This window comes from Adiantum capillus-veneris, chromosome 8, assembly GCF_014529385.1.
Source record: "Adiantum capillus-veneris isolate H3 chromosome 8, ASM1452938v2, whole genome shotgun sequence".
Taxonomy (NCBI): domain Eukaryota; kingdom Viridiplantae; phylum Streptophyta; class Polypodiopsida; order Polypodiales; family Pteridaceae; genus Adiantum; species Adiantum capillus-veneris.
The window spans coordinates 108,461,348-108,479,351 of NC_140938.1; the positions used below are offsets into that span (position 1 = coordinate 108,461,348).

Below are 18,004 nucleotides of genomic sequence, written 5' to 3' on the forward strand. Positions count from 1 at the left end.
ACATTCTTCAAGGAATTGATGTACGTCTTGGTTTTGTGGATACATGCGATGTTGAGGATGTTGCAAGTTTTGTTGCAAGGATTGCTGTTGTGAGAATTGTTTTGCCTATGACTGAGAAAGTTTGTTGGGATGTAAGATACAAAGGTCCATGCATTGATTGCATTGTCTATGAAGTGCACCATTACTCCCCACATTCGTTCAACAAAATTTGCAAAACAGGCTTGGGATATTTTGGGTGGTCTTTATGCAAGTCGTAATGAGGCTAAAATTGTATTGCTACATAAAGAGCCTGATTTTAAGATTATGCATGAGGAAGATGAAATGGTAGTTTCCTTGCTGGTGTCAAGGATACATATGAGCAACTTATTTTTGCAGGTGACGTCATTTCTCACAGTTCCCTTGTGCAAACTGTTCTTGATGCTTTGCCATATTCTTACCATACTTTTGCTAGTACTTGGAGACTTATGACCCAAGAAAATCTAGAAGTTTTCAAGCTTGAAGCACTATGCACATTTCTGTTAAACAATGTGCAATTGAACAAACCTTTATGGTTGCTCAAAGAACTTGTCCACGATGCATGCATGTCAATTGATGTAGATTCACATGTGTGGTATTTTGACATTGGTGCTACAAAGCACATTACCTCACATCATGATTTTCTTACCCCTTTCGATTCTATCTCTCATAGGAATACGGTCACTTGTGCCCACAATGCCTCTTATCTAGTCCAGGGAGTTGAAAAGATTGTGCTTATTGTTGTGAATGGTATATCTTTCACACTTGTTGATGCATTGTATGTACATGGGATAAAAAAGAACCTTTTTCTATGTTTGCACTTGTTGCTAGACTTGGTCTTGTTGTCAAATTTGTGGATGTCGATATATAGTACATGATCTCCATTTTCGTGATGAAATTGTTGCATTTGGCATTTTATGTCATGGGTTGTATAAGGTCACTTTGTATGACAAGTGAGGGTAGAATTTTGCAAATGTTGTTGTGGATTCAAAGGCTGTTTCAGATGCAAAACTTTGGCATGCATGTTTTGGGCATCTGAATTGTAGCCATTTACAGCATTTGTAGAAATTTGATATGGTTGCTTCTTTGCCACCACTTGAAGCACCTATCAAGCATGTTTGTGAAGGTTTTATTTTTGGTAAGATGCATCGTTCCAGGTTTCCAAAGGATGGTTCAGTTAGGGCCACATGCAGGTTGCAGCTTGTACATAGTGATGTTTGTGGGTCTATGGAAACTCCGTCTTTGGCCATTACCTGTACTTCATGACTTTCATTGATAATTACTACATGCATTCATGGGTATATCCACTTAAAGCAAAATTTGAAGTGTTTATGTGCTTCAAACAATTTCTGGCTATGGTTGAAAATGTCTTGAGATGTACTATGGGCATCCTATGTTCAGATCAAGCTGGAAAGTATATGTCATGAATTTAATGCATTTTTGGCTAGTCATGGGATAAAACACCAATGTACAATGTTGTATATGCCTCAACAAAATGGTATTGCTGAAAGGAAAAATAGGTCACTTACAAAAATGGCACGATGTGTGGTATAAAAAGAAAGCTTTTTTGCATTTGTATTGGTTTGAGGCCATCACGTGTGCCACTTATGTACTTAACAGGTGCCTATGAAAGCTTTGCAGTCTATGACTCCATATGAAGCATGGCATGATAGAAATCCTTCTATTGAGTGCATGCGTGTTTTTGGTTGTTGGCATATGCTTTGGTGCCACAAACACAATGCAAAAAATTGGATGATAAAGCTATCAAATGTATTTTTGTTGGTTATAGTCCTGAAATCAAAGGTTACAAGTTGTACCATCCATAAACAAAGTGTATCTTGGTTTCACGGGATGTTGTGTTTGTGGAGGATTCTGTTCAGCCCTTGCTGTCATATACTAGATAAAATAATGTAAGCTCACATGACATTTATAACAATTTGTTTCCCCTTTCTAGAGGTGGAAGTTCAAATATAAATTCCAATGAGGCAAATGTACAACCTATGGGGGTTTTCAAAAATGTTACAGATCGGCCTATTACAGATGCAGATGTAGTGACATGATGTACTTGATGAGGAAAGGGCTGAGAAAGAGCATGCTAGAGGTATGCCAAAATGGATAGTGCATACTTTGCGTGAGATTAAATTGGATGCACCTCTCTCTAGTCATACTCAAACAAGTTCTCGCCATGTATCTTATGTTGGGATAGGCATGTCCTTTCATCGCTATGGGAAACACCTCTACACTTGTATAGCTTAGTGTTTGGCATTTGGCCTATGTGTTGTATGGCTATGTGTAAGCTAAGTAGAAAGGGAGGAGCTCCAGTCGGATATCTACTCCAGGATTATAAATAAAGCCCTCTATGTACATATTTTTATGCTACAGTGTGTACTTTTAATGTAACACCTTTTGTGTCAAAATCACGAGTACTCTCTCTCTCTCTCTCTCTAAATGTGTAAGCTATGTCTGCGCGCACACACACACACACACACACAAATAAAGCCCTCTATGTACATATTTTTATGCTACAGTGTGTACTTTTAATGTAACACCTTTTGAGTCAAAATCACGAGTACTCTCTCTCTCTCTCTCTCTCTCTCTCTCTCTCTCTAAATGTGTAAGCTATGTCTGCACACACACACACACACACACACACACACAAACCTCCTTGAGCGCGCTGTTGAGAAATTTGCGGTCTTGCCAGGAACGCACCGGGCTTATGGCTGTGAGAGTTTGTGAGAGAAATCAACAAAAACTATATGAAGGAGTTAAACCATAGATGCCATGAAGACTAGGGTTTGGAAAGCAGTGCAATCAAAGAAGACTCACTCTTTCTCTCTTGCACTTACACACACACAAAGAAAGAACGCAAAAGAGAATGTCAAAACAATACGAAGATGAAAACATCAAGGCTATGGTCATATCGTATCATGGGTAATATGAAAGGGTTAATGGATGAGTTAATGGCATTCAATCTTGGCTGACCAAATAGGCTACGAATTGTTCTTTGGAATTGTAGTTTTGTGCTTACCATAATATATATATTTTGTCTAGTGATTGGGATTAATTGTGTGTACAAATCCTCTTGGTTCATAGCAAGATAACTACGCTTACATCAAAAGAAAAATTATAGTCTATGAGAGGTAGTATGATGGGATCCGGTGATAGAAGTATTTCATTGAGCCTTTCAGGGCCGAAGAGAAACACTATACGTTGTTGAAAGTGTATTTTACGGCTAATCCATACGTTAATTCTAATAGATCGTACAGAGTGAAAGCGATAGAAATGATCATCATGTGGGTTATTCATCTAGGATAGTATGTGAGAAATGTAGATATGAGAGAAGTGAAGAGATGAGAAGTTTCCCTCCCAAGCTCTATTCTTGCCCGTAGGCAATAAGGATACTGCGGGGAGAGATGTACCTGTAGCAAAGAGAACCTAGAGAGGATGAATTACTAAGAATGAGAGAGATAGGTTTGGTTAAGGAGATGAGATTAGATACATATATATATATATATATATATATATATATATATATATATATATATATATATATATATATATATATATATATATATATATGTTGGATTAGAGATGAAAATGAAAACAACAAGAAATCAAGAAAACATCAATGTAGAACACATCTTACTTGAAACCCTTCGGCACCATTATTGATGGGAGAGAGAAGAAGAGGGGAGAATTCAACGTTGATTGATACGCCAAGTACAACACCTTCTTTGATTAGAGTTGATCCTCCAAGGATGGCGTACAAGAATGGCTAGTTTTCCTCTAGGAGAAAGTGTAGGCTTGGGCTTATGTTAATGGGGCTAAGTACAATTAGGCATTACTACTCACTCCCTCAAGAATTCCTCTCATCAATGGCTTGAATGCTTGAGTTCCTTCCAAGGAAGAAGAGGTCCCCTTTTATAGGTGAAGGGAACCCCCAAGGGTTTACACAAGAAGAGAGGAGCCAGTGTGAACAGGAATTGGAAAAGTTGGAAATGAGTTATCCCTGCATGATGTGGGCAGACTGGGGTCCAGTATTTTGATCATATCTCCTCAACCGTGGCTCCAAATAAAAAAGTAAAAATATGGGCAAAAACTTCAGCTCATTAACTACGATTTTCATTTTAAAATCGTTTTCCAATTCGGATTGGAACCTTGTGTAAAAAATTCATCAAAATAGGGTCCATTTATGGCAGCAAAAGTCTTCATGTGGTCTCCTTAGCCTATACTTTCATTTAATTCCAAAGGACACCTCATGCCATATGAAAGCATGACATTGCTCCTTCACAAAGTTTTGTAATCATGCTTGCAATAATGCATTAAAATAAGTGTATCTTTGAAATCATGCCACCTAGTGTCCCACTAGGATTTGATTCTCTCCTTGTAGCTATTTAAAAAGAAATATAAGAAAAGTATAAAAAATACATAGAATATATATATTGGAGTTTAACCTAGATATAGGATCTAGCTAGGGTGTGAGATGATAATGAATAATAGAAATAAAGAATCAATGCTTTTTGCCCCAAGTTAAAAAGGCGAAGCTATTGATGCTTTTCCCATAGTATTTTCTGATGGTAAAGTAAGGATAGGTTACCCTTGAGAAAAATAATAGGATGAGATAGAAGGCTTATTATTATACTTAAATATGCATATGTACACTATAGGAAATATAATTATGTATCTAAAAAAATACAAGATAGATCTTGTAGCATGCGTTCCCACTATGTACGTGTCACAGCACGACATCGCATGCACACACACACACACACACACACATAGCATCATCCCCAACAACTGGTATCAGAGCCAGTGAGAATCACAACAAGCTTAACAATCCTATTAGCATCACATAGAAGCCCAATTTATTGATTTTCAAGTGCATTAATCACTGATTAGAAGGTGATAAAGAAGCCCAAATCAGCTCTTTAATCAAAGAAAATCAAGAGCATGGCTTCAAGTTGCTTCAATCTGAGCTCACAGATGTTTTTCCCTCACTAAAGCGCTCCCTCTTGCAACTTCTAATCATGCAAAGCTGAAAAATTCAGCTTATCACCTCATTCGACGGCTCCGGCTTTCCTTCGAAATCTCTTCTTGGCCTTGGAGTTTCGTCGATCAACCCCTACAGATGCAGTCGCCGCTCAAAAACAACCCTCCCAACACCCCTTGATTGACTGCAGCTACAAATTCTTACTCAACAAGACAACCAACAACACCTGCTTCTCTCAACCAATGCCATTTCTCAGCACAGCTTGTTTTTCTTTTGATTTTTGATTTCAATTACCTTTGAGCTCGCAAGGTGTCCATTCACACCAAGTGAAGACGACCTCATTATCAAAGTGGGAGAATTCAAACTCAATCCCTTCAAGGATTACAGAGCAGCCTCTGCCCACACCAAGGAAACTGGCTCTTCAAATCTTATACACACGACGGCTCTTCATGCGAAGCAAGATGGAGCAAATCAAATCTACACAAGAAGGCGAAGAAATTCAAATCTTCACACAAAGCAATGCAAAGCAACCGTAGTCGGAATAATTCTGTGAAGAGGTGGCTCAAAAATCTTTTGTGAAGAGTGACTTCACGATCAGAGAATTGTTTTAATCTCACGCCACCTATTGTAAAGAGGCAGACACTGAGCTTGACAAAGCGTCAAGCATTAAGACCCCTCTGCTGGCACTATGGGAGAAAAGGGAATTGAAAAATTTATTGCTTCCACACCTAGCAAACCAAGTTACGAGGATATCTTATGAAAAAGCAACTGTGGTCTATCGTAAAATCGAGAGTAAGCAAACCATCCACTTCGGTTGAAGGCACTCTCACTAGGGCCGAATCGCACAAGCACAAGATAAAGATGAACAAGCACTCAGCATAAGTATCACATCACTCCACAATAATTATGTACACTTTACAGATAGCTGCAAGATTGCAATCCAAGCATGGGATACTCTAGAACATAACTTTGGTGCTAAACAAAAGCAAAGTAAGATTAGCTTAAAGAAAAATCTTTACAAATTTACTATGCTTCAAGAGGAGGATGTTTCAAGCCTCGTTAACAGACTAATGAGCATAATCATGCAGCTCACTTACATTCAATGCCAAGTCCTGGAAGAAGATCAAGTCGTTGTGCTCCTGAGTGCTCTAGCTGAAAGTTTTGACAACATAGTCACAATCTTAGAGCAACAGGAACCCATACCTTCTCTAGAATATGTTACAGGGGCAATCCATGAAGAAGAAAAGAAAAATAAGAAGAAATATGAATCAGTGGGAGGAGCTTATTTTACATCATCATCATCATCATCTAGGGTGTCGTCATCATCACCTAGATTGAATAACAAGAAGTGTTATGAGTGTGGCAAGCATGGACACTTCTCCAAGAACTGCTACAAAAAAAATTATTGTAGCAATTGTGGCATCAAAGGTCATCCACCATCAAAATGCCAAGGAAGCAACAACAAAGACAAAAGTAGAGTCAATCTTGCAGAAGAAGAGGACAAAGATGCAGCTCAACAGGCAGAGAATTGTCTCCATGTGTGTGCTACCCCCAACTACTTTTGGATTTTACTGATGTACTGTAAAATGGATGTGTCTTCCACCTTCTTTGTTTAAGGGGAGGATTTCTTAGTCTGTGTGACACCATATGATGAGACCACTCAGTGTGCGTGACTATCTCAGTCTGTGTGACTATTAGCCTGTGTGGCTTTAAGTCTCAATTTAGCTTCATTCAATATAGTACATGCCTAAGGGGAGGATTGTTGGGATAGGCATGTCCTTTCATCGCTATGGGAAACATCTCTACACTTGTATAGCTTAGTGTTTGGCATTTGGCCTATGTGCTGTATAGATATGTGTAAGCTAAGTAGAAAGGGAGGAGCTCCAACCAGATATCTACTCTAGACTTGTAAATAAATCCCTCTATGTCTACACACACACACACAAACCTCCTTGAGCACACACACACCATCAAACTTAACATCTTATGCAGCAGATTGTTATGCTTTGGTTGTGTCTAGCTTATGTGATATTGAGGAGTCTCTATCTTTTCAAGAAGCACAAAATTCAAAAAATTGGATGGTTGTCATGCAATCTAAATATGATGCACTTATAGAAAATGACACATGGACTTTATGTGATTTGCCTCATGGAGAAAAGGCCATTAGCATGAAGTGGGCTTAGAAGTTGAAATGCAAGCCGGATGGTGAGATTGATCGCTATAAGCCTCGACTTGTTGCAAAGGGTTATGCATAACAAAATGATATAGATTATGAAGAGACTTTTTCTCCCACTCGTCGTATGAATACTGTGCATTTTGTATGTGCATTGGAAACTCATTTTGGTTGGGATGTACATCAGTTAGACATTGTTACTGCTTTCTTGAATGGTGACATATTTGAGGAAGTTTATGTAACATAGCCTCAGGGTTTTGTCAATAAAGGACAAGAGGATAAAGTGTGCAGATGTAAGAAATCTTGTAAGGTTTGAATCAATCTCCTTGTGCATGGTATGATAAAGTGTTACCATATACATGTGGTAGTGATGTGTGAAAACACTTAGGACCATCGGGGCATTTTTTCCCTCACTAGGAGGTCTTTCCGCTCGTGCATTGTACATACGCCCATCACTCTAGGGCTATCTCATCTTTCCATTGCACACAAATTAATATACTCTTTATTGTGTGCCTTGAGCTTCCTTCATCTTCTCCAAGATGTGTATGTTTCCTTGCAACCCTAATTCCCACAATTGGTATTAGAGCAGGGTGCATCCTCCCAGGCTTAGTCGTCAGCAGCTCCATCACATGCCTGCTCACTTTGTCCAATTTTTGTGAGCTTTAGTGAGCTTCAGTAGGTCGATAAATACTTTAGGTAAGCTTGTAGAGCTTAGCCTACCCAGATTTTCCATTCAAGCTCATTTCGGCCTCCGATTCCACTACAAGCAGTGTTATGCGGGCAAATTTGTCATCTTGTGCAATTTTTTTGTCAATGTCATTTTCTGTATAATGGGTCCCTTATAGTGTTCTTTGGGTTTGACTGTATAGGGTGTGTTATTTTCACTTCGTTTCTCCTCTTTACATACAGTTTTCACAACAGGTGCAGGCATTCACCATGGCTAAGAACAACACAAATGTGTTCAAGATGTTTGCTATTGAGGACAAATTGGATGGGGACAATTACCCTATGTGTTCTTACATGATGCAACATGTCCATGTGTCAAAGGGCATTTGGAACATTGTGAAGGGGATTGATGTACATCCCGGTTCTGTGGATACAGGCGATGTAGAGGATGTTGCAAGTTTTGCTGCAAGGATTGCTGCTATGAGAATTGTTTTGCCTATGGATGAGCAAGCTCATTGGGATGTAAGAGATGCACAAGACTATGCCTTGGTTGTGTTGTTGATGAAGTGCACCATTACTCTCCACATTCATTCAACAAAATCTGCAAAACAGGCTTGGGATATTCAAGCTAGTCTTTATACAAGTCGCAATGAAGCAAAATTACATTGCTACATAAAGAGCTGGAGTTAAAGATTATGCATGAGGAAGGTGAAATGGACTTTGCTTGCTAGTGTCAAGGATACAAATGAGCAACTTATTTGTGCAGGTGACGTCATTTTTGACAGTCCTCTTTTGCAAATTGTTCTTGATGCTTTGCCATATTCTTACGAGACTTTTGCTAGTACTTGGAGACTTATGACCCAAGGAAATCTAAAAGTTTTCAAGTTTGATGCATTATGCACATTGTTGTTTAACACTGTATAGTTGAGTAGACCTTTATTACTGCTCAAAGAAATTGTTCATGATGCATGCGTGTCAATTGTTGTAGATTCACATGTGTGGTATTTTGACAGTGGTGCTACAAAACACATTACCTCACATCGTGATTTTCTTACCTCTTTCGAGTCTTTCCCCACTACAAGAGGTTCTTCATATTAGCGATGCTAGTAGTGCGATGCTCAAAATTGAAAATCTACGGCAACGCTATGGGCGTCATTATGGGCGTCTCTATGAGCGTCTCTATATTGTTTGTTGCGCAGAGATGCTCATAGCGATTTCAACAGGGTAAAAAATTAAATTGAGAGCGCCAAAAACTCAGATCTCATATCTGAGTTTCGGCGCTCTAGCGAAACAGGTATACCCGCGCCTCTCTCTCTCTCTCTCTCTCTCTCTCTCTCTCTCTCTCTCTCTCTCTCTCTCTCTCCCCCCGCGCAGACACACACACACACACACACACACACACACACACACACACATGAGGAGAGGAAGGAGAGCTAGGTACGCTCCTCTCTCTTCTCTCTCATTTTCCCTTCCCCTCTTTCTCTCTCTCTCTCTCTCTCACACACACACACACACACACACACACACACACACACACACATTGTGTCTGAGAGAGAGAGAGAGAGAGAGAGAGAGAGAGAGAGAGAGAGAGAGAGAGAATAAAAAAACAAGAAAAAATATGAAATGAAATGTTATATTAAGAGTTAGGTTTATGTTAGATTTAAGATTAGGTTAGATTACATTTAGATTTAGGCCAAATTTAAGATTAGGTTAGATTTAAGATTACATTTAAGATTAAGATAGATTAAGATTAAGTTATATGTACGTCAGATTTAATATTACGTTAGATTACGTACATTTAGGTTTAAGTTATATTTAAGATTATGTTAGATATATGTTAGATTTAAGGTTAAGTTAGACTTAAAATTAGGTTAGATATAAGATTAGATTAGATTTAGGTTTATGTTAGATTTAAGATTAGGTTCGACTTAAGATTAGGTTAGATTTAAGATTAGATTAAATTTAGGTTGATTTTAGATTTAGACTTAGGTTAGATTTAAAATTAGGTTAGATCTAAGTTAGATTTTGGATTTAGTTTTTATATTAGATTTAGAGTTAGGTTTATGGTGATCCCTCTCTTCCTCTCCACGAATGCGGCATTAAGTTGGAAAGGTTTCAACGGCATGATACTCAGATTGGAGACAGACATGTAATGTGCACAGTAATCCCTCGAACAAGGAGCTGCTGTGAAGAGATGTTAAGCTGCTGTGAATTGCTACACAGCTAAAGAAGAGGCAAAGGGGTTTTGTTCACTACATGCATTGTCATGTAGACGTGGGTGTGTAGACTTCTTGTACCCACAAATATAGGCATTGACCAATAAAGACGAGATTATAACCCGGTGGTTCTGATCTCCGTGTAAAGAGAGAGAGAGAGAGAGAGAGAGAGAGAGAGAGAGAGAGAGAGAGAGAGAGAGAGAGAGAGAGAGAGAGATGGAGGATGCCAATAGAAGATAAAATTTATGTTTAGGTTATAAGGTTTTTACATTCATTATGAGTAGTGACGACGATGTGGGGCCGTCCAACCAAAATGCCTATCTCTCAAGAAGGATCTTATGTCCTTGTAATCAATGCAACCATGCTATGCGATGGAGAGGAATCCCAAAATCCGAGGAAACCTGACCGAGCAAACCATGAGCCGAGCAAAACCTAGGAATTTTTTAACACCCTTTGCAACATAGTCATAGCGCACTCATAGGTTTTTTGTTAGTTTTTGGAAACACATCCATCATGTATTTTTTTGCCAAAAACAAAAAGACTAAGCTTAAATGTTTGGTTACACAGTAAGATTGAATACTAGAGCTTTTTTGCAAACACATTTTACGTATGCTAATAGCAACAATGGAGAAACACATCCGTGAATTTGTTTGTTGCTTCGCGCTAGAAGAAACTGCTCATTATTCTCAAAATTTGTAGGTGGGATTACACTAAAGTTAGGTTTTTTTTTCAACCCCTCCCCCTCTCTTTCTCTCTCCTCGCTCTCTCTCAATCTCTTTAAAAAAAATCTCTGAAAGAGCCCACGCCGGTGTGAAATATTTTTTAGAGAGATGGAGGGGAGAGAGAGAGAGAGAGAGAGAGAGAGAGAGAGAGAGAGGATGAGGGGATCATATATGGGCAGGGAAGGCTGGAAGGGAAGAGGCTGAGGAGGTGGAGATCGTGCATGCTGCAGGATCAACATATCTGTGTTGATGTGCGCCACGCGACCTTGTACTCTGTCATAGGGAGAGCTTCTGCATGTTGATGTAGCCCGGCCTAATCTCTTGTCGCACCATCATTTTTGGTATTGCGGTTTGAGTAGGTTTTTCCCAACTCAATTAAGCATCCATTGTGAAGAATCGTGGTGATTGTTGGACTAAGTGAGGCAGGGGAGGGAGAGCACGCGCTCCTTCAAGGCAAAAGTTCAGAACTTCTTTTGGGGATGGGTAGAGGCAACAAAAGGAGACCTCCGGAGAGGCGTTGCTACTAAATCGCACTTCTCTCTCTCTCTCTCTCTCTCTCTCTCTCTCTCTCTCTCTCTCTCTCTCTCTCTCTCTCTCTCTCTCTCTCTCTCTCTCTCTCTCTCTCTTTCGATATGAAAGCATTAGACTAGCGCACACCTGAACTTATCTACTGGACCATTTCTCTTTTTCATAGGTAGATACTTTGCAGATTCTTCCAAGTAGGATACTCAAAGCAGTACTACCTCATGACATGAGGCAAAACTACACAGGAATCGATCTCTGCCTGCCCGGACCAGAACCAAGAAGCATGGGCTAACCGTCCCAGCACCCACAGCTTGCTGCCCGAGGCTTAAAGCCCCCAACAAAATAATGGACCAGCCTTCTCCTTCCCTGGCCTTCTAGTGCGGCATGATCATGAGAGTAGCTGGTTTCACCATAGCCTTTGTACTCTTCAGTCGTCTGCTCGCGGAGGCATGGACCTTGTTCGTCTTGTAGACCATAAGAGCACCTGTGGCTTTGTCCTTGCAGAGCACAATCACACTTTGAGATCCGTCCCCACCAAGGGCCGCAAAAGCTCCTCTACGCATGTCTTTGCTACCGCCTCTTTACATGTTCTCTTGGCAGCTACTACTGGTTCCTACAATTGGTAGCCCTAACGGCTTCAGGGAATGGCAGCTCCTACGATTGGAGGTATCTTTCTTGATTCTCAATAATAAAAGAGTAAAAGTGATTGGGCCCCCCTACTAGCGCACACTCGGACTTATCATTTAAATTTTCCTTCTTGAAAAAATTAGAGACTCTTACAAATCAGTACTACGGCCAATGTGCTTTCAAATTGTTTGTCCATTTACATCTCTTCTACCTTATTGCTTTTGCAGATTGCATATTCACTTAATCTGATAGTTGGAATTCAACTCCAAGATGATCCTTCATCACCTCATATGTCACAAACACCAAAGCAATAGAAGAAACAACCTTGACAGAATTGGGAATCAGGCGTTTGTACAAGGCTCAAAGCCTTCATTGCGAACAGTCTACGGAAAAGCATCAATCATCCCAGTGTACTGAACCGGTGCTTTCATCTAACGATATGCAATGATGATAGAGGAGGCATCCTTCCATCCCACCATCTGCATCCTTCTCAGTACCACATCTGCCACAGTCTGGCCCACTGTACCTGCTCATTCTCCACATCCAAGTTTTGTAAGGACGCTCAAATCAGCATTCCTTTCAAGCTTGCTTGCTATGTTCCTCTTCAACAACCATTCTTTGAGTGATTCATATACCACAAAATTCAAACCCACATACGGGATCACACCAATAACAGATGGCAACCAACCTTTGTAGACGGCTAATGGTCCTTTCTCCTTCATTATCGTTGATGTTGCATGGAACATTCCTTGATAGCGCATTGGTGAATCCTCTATTTGCACTGTAAGCCTACCCCGAACCATGTCCGGTGATTACCGATGATTTAAGGCACAGAAGAGCTCTCTCTCTCTCTCTCTCTCTCTCTCTCTCTCTCTCTCTCTCTCTCTCTCTCTCTCTCTCTTTTCTTTTTTAGAAGCATAAACACCCTCAAGGTGAACATTTCCCTTTACAAAAAGCCAAGATAGACACAAATTACACCAACTCACATAAGGTAAAAAGGTTACAACAACAAAGAACACATTTTGACACCCAAGTGAAGACACCATATTATTTATTTCACAAGTACGCGCGTCTCGAAGATTCAAAACCAAAAAGATGCGCTCGGACGACTGAGTTAGCGAGGGTGGCCCGAGCTACCCTTCTCTTTCCACCCTTCTTATGGTGGTAGCCGCCCTTCTTCTTGTACCCTTTCAATTTCCTTTCTTGGCCCACGACTCGGGAGTCGGCCTACTCACCTGCTTCTGCCCCAGCCGCTAATTTTCACCCCACTTCCTCCGCCTCAGCATTAGCAATGCTGCTCATGTATGCCACCAGCATGAGCATCACTATCACCTGCAGCATGCACATTTATACCTAACACTTGATGTTACTATCAAGTTCTCTCTCTCTCTCTCTCTCTCTCTCTCTCTCTCTCTCTCTCTCTCTCTCTCTCTCTCTCTCTCTCTCTCTCTCTCTCTCTCTCAAAAAAAAAAAAAAAGTCAGAAAGAGCGCGCGCCGATGCGCCCGGCGCGCGCTTTTTCAGACAATTTTGTTTAGAGAGAGAGAGAGAGAGAGAGAGAGAGAGAGAGAGAGAGAGAGAGAGAGGACACACTCGTTCATCTCTTTTGCCCTCACGCAGAGAGTGCTTGGAAGGCACCATGGCAGCCGTGTCAACCTTCGTTACATCGGCCCTCATTTCAAACACCTGCGTGTCGAATCTCTCAGCTCCTCCACTTCCTTCAGCACTAGGCCCGCTGAGGTCTGCCGGCTCTGAGGAAGATGCATCCTCACGGAAGGAAGATGACGACTCTGGGCTCACGTTTGTTGTAAGAGCTGTGAATCGAGCTTCTGTATTGTATATTGAATTCTGAAAAATATGTTAAAGTTGTCTCTCAAAAAGAGAGAGAGAGAGAGAGAGAGAGAGAGAGAGAGAGAGAGGGCGATTCTGAGAAGTCCGCGGAGCTCAAAGATGGCTGCAACACTGAAGGATTTACGCAGCAAAGTGGAGTTGTGTGAGGTATTGCAGCGGAAGGGCTCGACTGCTCTTCATTTCTGGGCGTCATGGTGTCCCGCCTGTGCTCCGACAATCCCACCGTCCATTTCTTCAGGGTTAAAGAAAAAGAGAAACCAGATGTGTCAGAGGCTTACAATGTCTCCACTATTCCGTTATTTGTTTTTTTCAAGAATGGAGTCTTGGTAAATAACGGAGGGCGCCAACCCAGCTCAATTGGCTCAAAAGGTATCTGAGCTTACAGGCCATGGAGGTGGTCGGAAGAAGACATAAAAAATAGAGGAAATTAGAGATGCAAGTAAGATGAATGGTTTTGCTATGTCTAGAATATCAAAGCTTCCAATTTTGATGCCAAGATCTTTCAGAATCTCTACAACCTTGCGACTGAATCCACACTTTGGCTCATTGGGTAAGCCCTTCATGAAAAACATCACTGTCTTGGAGGCAACAAGACTCTTTAGCTTTTCCTGCAAAAGCTCACCCTTGCCTGCCTCTGAGTCATTTGCAGAGAATGAGGCAGTCAGGCAAGGTCTCAAATCTTTCTCTAATTGGTACCCTCAGTTGTATATTGCTGGTGAATTCATTGGTGGCTGTGATATTGTCACACTAAGATGTATAAGAGCGGGGAACTGAAGGAATTACTGATGGAGAAAGGTGTGGTCCATAAAGAAAGTCTTGAAAGTAGACTGAAGAGTTTGATAAATTCATTGCCCACTACGCTGTTCATGAAAGGTTCTCCTGATCGCCGCGTTGTGGATTCAACTCCAAGGTGGTAGCATACTACAAGAGGAGGGTATATCTTTTGGTACCTTTGATATTCTTAGTGACAATGAACTTCGAGAAGTTCTTAAGAAGTATGCTAATTGGCCAACTTATCCACAGCTCTATCACAATGGTGAACTAATAGGAGGGTGCGACATCATTCTGGAGCTAAAAGCAAGCAGTGAGCTGAAGGCAGAGCTCTCATAATTGGTAAAACCTTCATGAGTTTTGTTCAGAATTTACACATTAAAGTACCCAATGTAGTTCAATGTGGCCTCTCAAGTATTTGAGTCGTCTTTATTTAGAAAGATTGATACTTGATGGTTGTGGATTTTTGTCATACTATTGAACTTTTAAGCCCATTTCAACTCATGCAGGAAATTGGCACACCCCAAAAGAGAGAGAGAGAGAGAGAGAGAGAGAGAGAGAGAGAGAGAGAGAGAGAGAGAGAGAGAGAGAGAGAGAGAGAGAGAGAGGAGAAGTGAGGGTTTCTGTGTGTGCTGTTGCAGTCATCCCATCTCGTCAGCACTTTCCTCTCTTTTCGGCAAGCTGTGTAAAGTTGCCTCGCCACCAGTAGTACTGAGAAATTGCAAATCTAATGTGATCCTCCCCTTAAGAAGGCATTTGGGCAAGATAATGTTAAGGCGTCAGAAGTGCTCAAGTACTTGAGTCCCTACTTGTCAACACATTTTTATGTCGATGCTATCGGGCTGTTGGCCTCTCATCTCTTATGACCGATTCAACGCAAAATATGGTGTCCACAAGAATTGGTTAATGTGACATAGTTCCAAGGAGATGAAGCAGCATTGCAGCGGAAGTCAGGTAGTAAATCATGCAATTGCAATTAGGAAGCGAGAGCTAATTGGCCATCTGATATTGGGAAGAAGCAGGAGGCATGAGCACGAGATTGCACTACTATGTTATGATTCCTGCACCTGCCAATATTTCAACTGACTACAAGTAGTAGTACTAGCACAAGCATACAACATTTGAAGAGCATAATAATTCATTGCTTATTAGATATGATGCTGATCATTGCACTGCAAAATTGCAAAAAACTCTCTTCTAAAAGATCTTCTCACAAACAATCGGCCACATAGCGTATGATAAGGCCTATGATAGAATTGAATGGGAGTTCATACTTCAAAGTCTATATGATATGGGTTTGGACAGATTCTTTTTCACATTATTTTTGGGAATATGTCAGCTAGAATTCCAGTTAATGGTACTCTTACAGATGTTAGTCCATTGTATAAATCCATAAGACAAGTGTGACCACTTTCTCTTTTGCTCTATGCTATCTCATCTGATAACTTGGATTGTCTTGTTAAAGATGTTATGCAGTAGGGCGAACTCACTACCATAGACATACCTGGCTCTATGAAGCAAATGTGCCTCCAAAAGTTTGTTGATCATACCAATGCAATTGTGAGGAATGATGTACATGCAATGGAGAATTATAGTGCTTGTCTTATTGTCTTGTAAGTGGCTCGATTATTACCCATGCTAAAAGTCTGGTTTGATGGGGTTGTCTACTTTGTCTAAGCCAGTTTTCACCAGAAGACTTAAACTGCTGCGTTGGGCGGAAAATGTTGCCTGATTGGTGTTTTAGGTCGAGCCATTATCTAATAGTTTATAGTTTAGCTTCTTTTTTATGTGCCATAGCCATACGACAAGCTAGTCATCAACATTGATGGAGTCATGCTATAAATATTCACTTTCTAGCAAGACAATCTAAATGATTGGAAGATCCAGACCAATTAAAATTATGAGTGGAGGTCTGAATACTAAAATAATTAATAGGAGTTTTGATTATGATTTGAAAAGTAATGGTGTTCCAAGGATCCTCTATCCTCCAAAGGAGAGAGAGAGAGTATCCTATGAGGAAGTGTTCACCAAAACCTTTTGTAGGAACCAATGGAAAAAAGAACATTGAATATCTTAACAAAAAAAAGGATTTTTACCTAATTTCACACTAAAATCCTCCAAATTTAGCCAGTGAAAACTCTTTTTGTTGTACTGCATCAATATATAACAAATAATAAATATTTTGTTGATGATAAAATGTACTATATTGCGTACAAACACTTGCTCGGGTTTGTCTTTGCTCGGAAAAACTCGCTCGGTGCGTGGTAAGATTCTGCGATGGACAAGACGTGTTTCTTTGTAGCATATTTGCGAATTTGGAGAGTTTGACCCATTTATTATAGATTGAGTTATTGCCAATTACAACTCGTCGAACTCTGGCGTTGGCCAACAAGCAGCAATCTTACAACCCAGTAGACGTGTTCGCACACGCTCTGGTCAAGCAGCATATGTGAGGCCACAAGATGCAGCCTCTGACAACTTGGAGGGTGATCATGCAGACCATATTCCCAACGAGGCTATGTTTGATCCCAAGATCAATGATTGAGACGATCATGGATTCAAAAAGGCTTGTCTATGACGACATGAAAAGTGAAGCCGATACACCATTGTATGGTGGAACATGTGTGTCTGGATTGAAGGTGCTCCTGGTTCTTCTCAATATGCAAGCAAAGTTTGGATGGAGTGACACTAGCGGTACAACACTTTTCAGGTGATCTATTTCAATGTGCTTACTTCAAAAAAAAACACTAGATGTATAATGATCCAATAAATTACTTACACAAGTGTATCACATTTTTTCGCTGTGTAGATTGCTCAAAGAGCACATACTGCCAGCTGATAATGTGATGCCAGATTTCAAAGAGGAAGCAAGAAAGATCTTGCAAAACTTGGGAATGGATTACAATTCGATTCACGCTTATCCTAATGACTACATTCTTTTCAGAGGGGAATACATAGACATGGAGAAGTATCTGAAATGTGATTCCGAGAGATATCGAGTAGATCTCCACGGACAAAAAATTCCACAAAAGGTTTTGCGACACTTTCCTCTGCTGCCTCACATCAAGAATTTTTTTCAATGTAAGTCCATGGCCACCCTAGCATCATGGCATGAGGAGAATAGATCTTCGGATGGTGTGCTGCGGATTCTTGCAGATTGTGTGGCTTGGAAGCATATAGATGACACATGGCCAGATTTTGCTAGGGAAGCTCAAAATTTGCACCTCGGCCTGGCTATGGATAGTGTAAATCCATTTGGTTAGAGGTCAACATCTTCCAGTGTATGGTCAGTTGTCATCGTCAAGTACAACATTCCCTCGTGGTTGACTACCAAGAAGGGGCACCTGTTTCTACGCTTGATTGTGCTGGGGTGGTATAAAGTGAAGAATATGGATGTGTATCTTCATCCACTATTGGAAGAGATATAGCAATTGTGGATTGGCATAGAAT

The 18,004-nt window shown here is 40.5% G+C and overlaps 1 protein-coding gene and 1 pseudogene across 1 annotated transcript; one reads left to right on the forward strand and one right to left on the reverse strand.

Moving 5' to 3' along the window:
• Positions 1 to 12,174: 12,174 nt before the first annotated feature.
• Positions 12,175 to 12,737, reverse strand: LOC147452736 (mitochondrial adenine nucleotide transporter ADNT1 pseudogene; annotated as a pseudogene).
• Positions 12,738 to 13,974: 1,237 nt separating this feature from the next.
• Positions 13,975 to 14,893, forward strand: LOC147452737 (uncharacterized). The gene is made up of 4 exons (XM_086519294.1): positions 13,975 to 14,109; positions 14,251 to 14,333; positions 14,401 to 14,524; positions 14,657 to 14,893. Exons 1-4 carry the CDS (start codon positions 13,975 to 13,977, stop codon positions 14,891 to 14,893), a joined length of 579 nt encoding a protein of 192 aa, XP_086375420.1.
• The last annotated feature ends 3,111 nt before the right edge of the window (positions 14,894 to 18,004 follow it).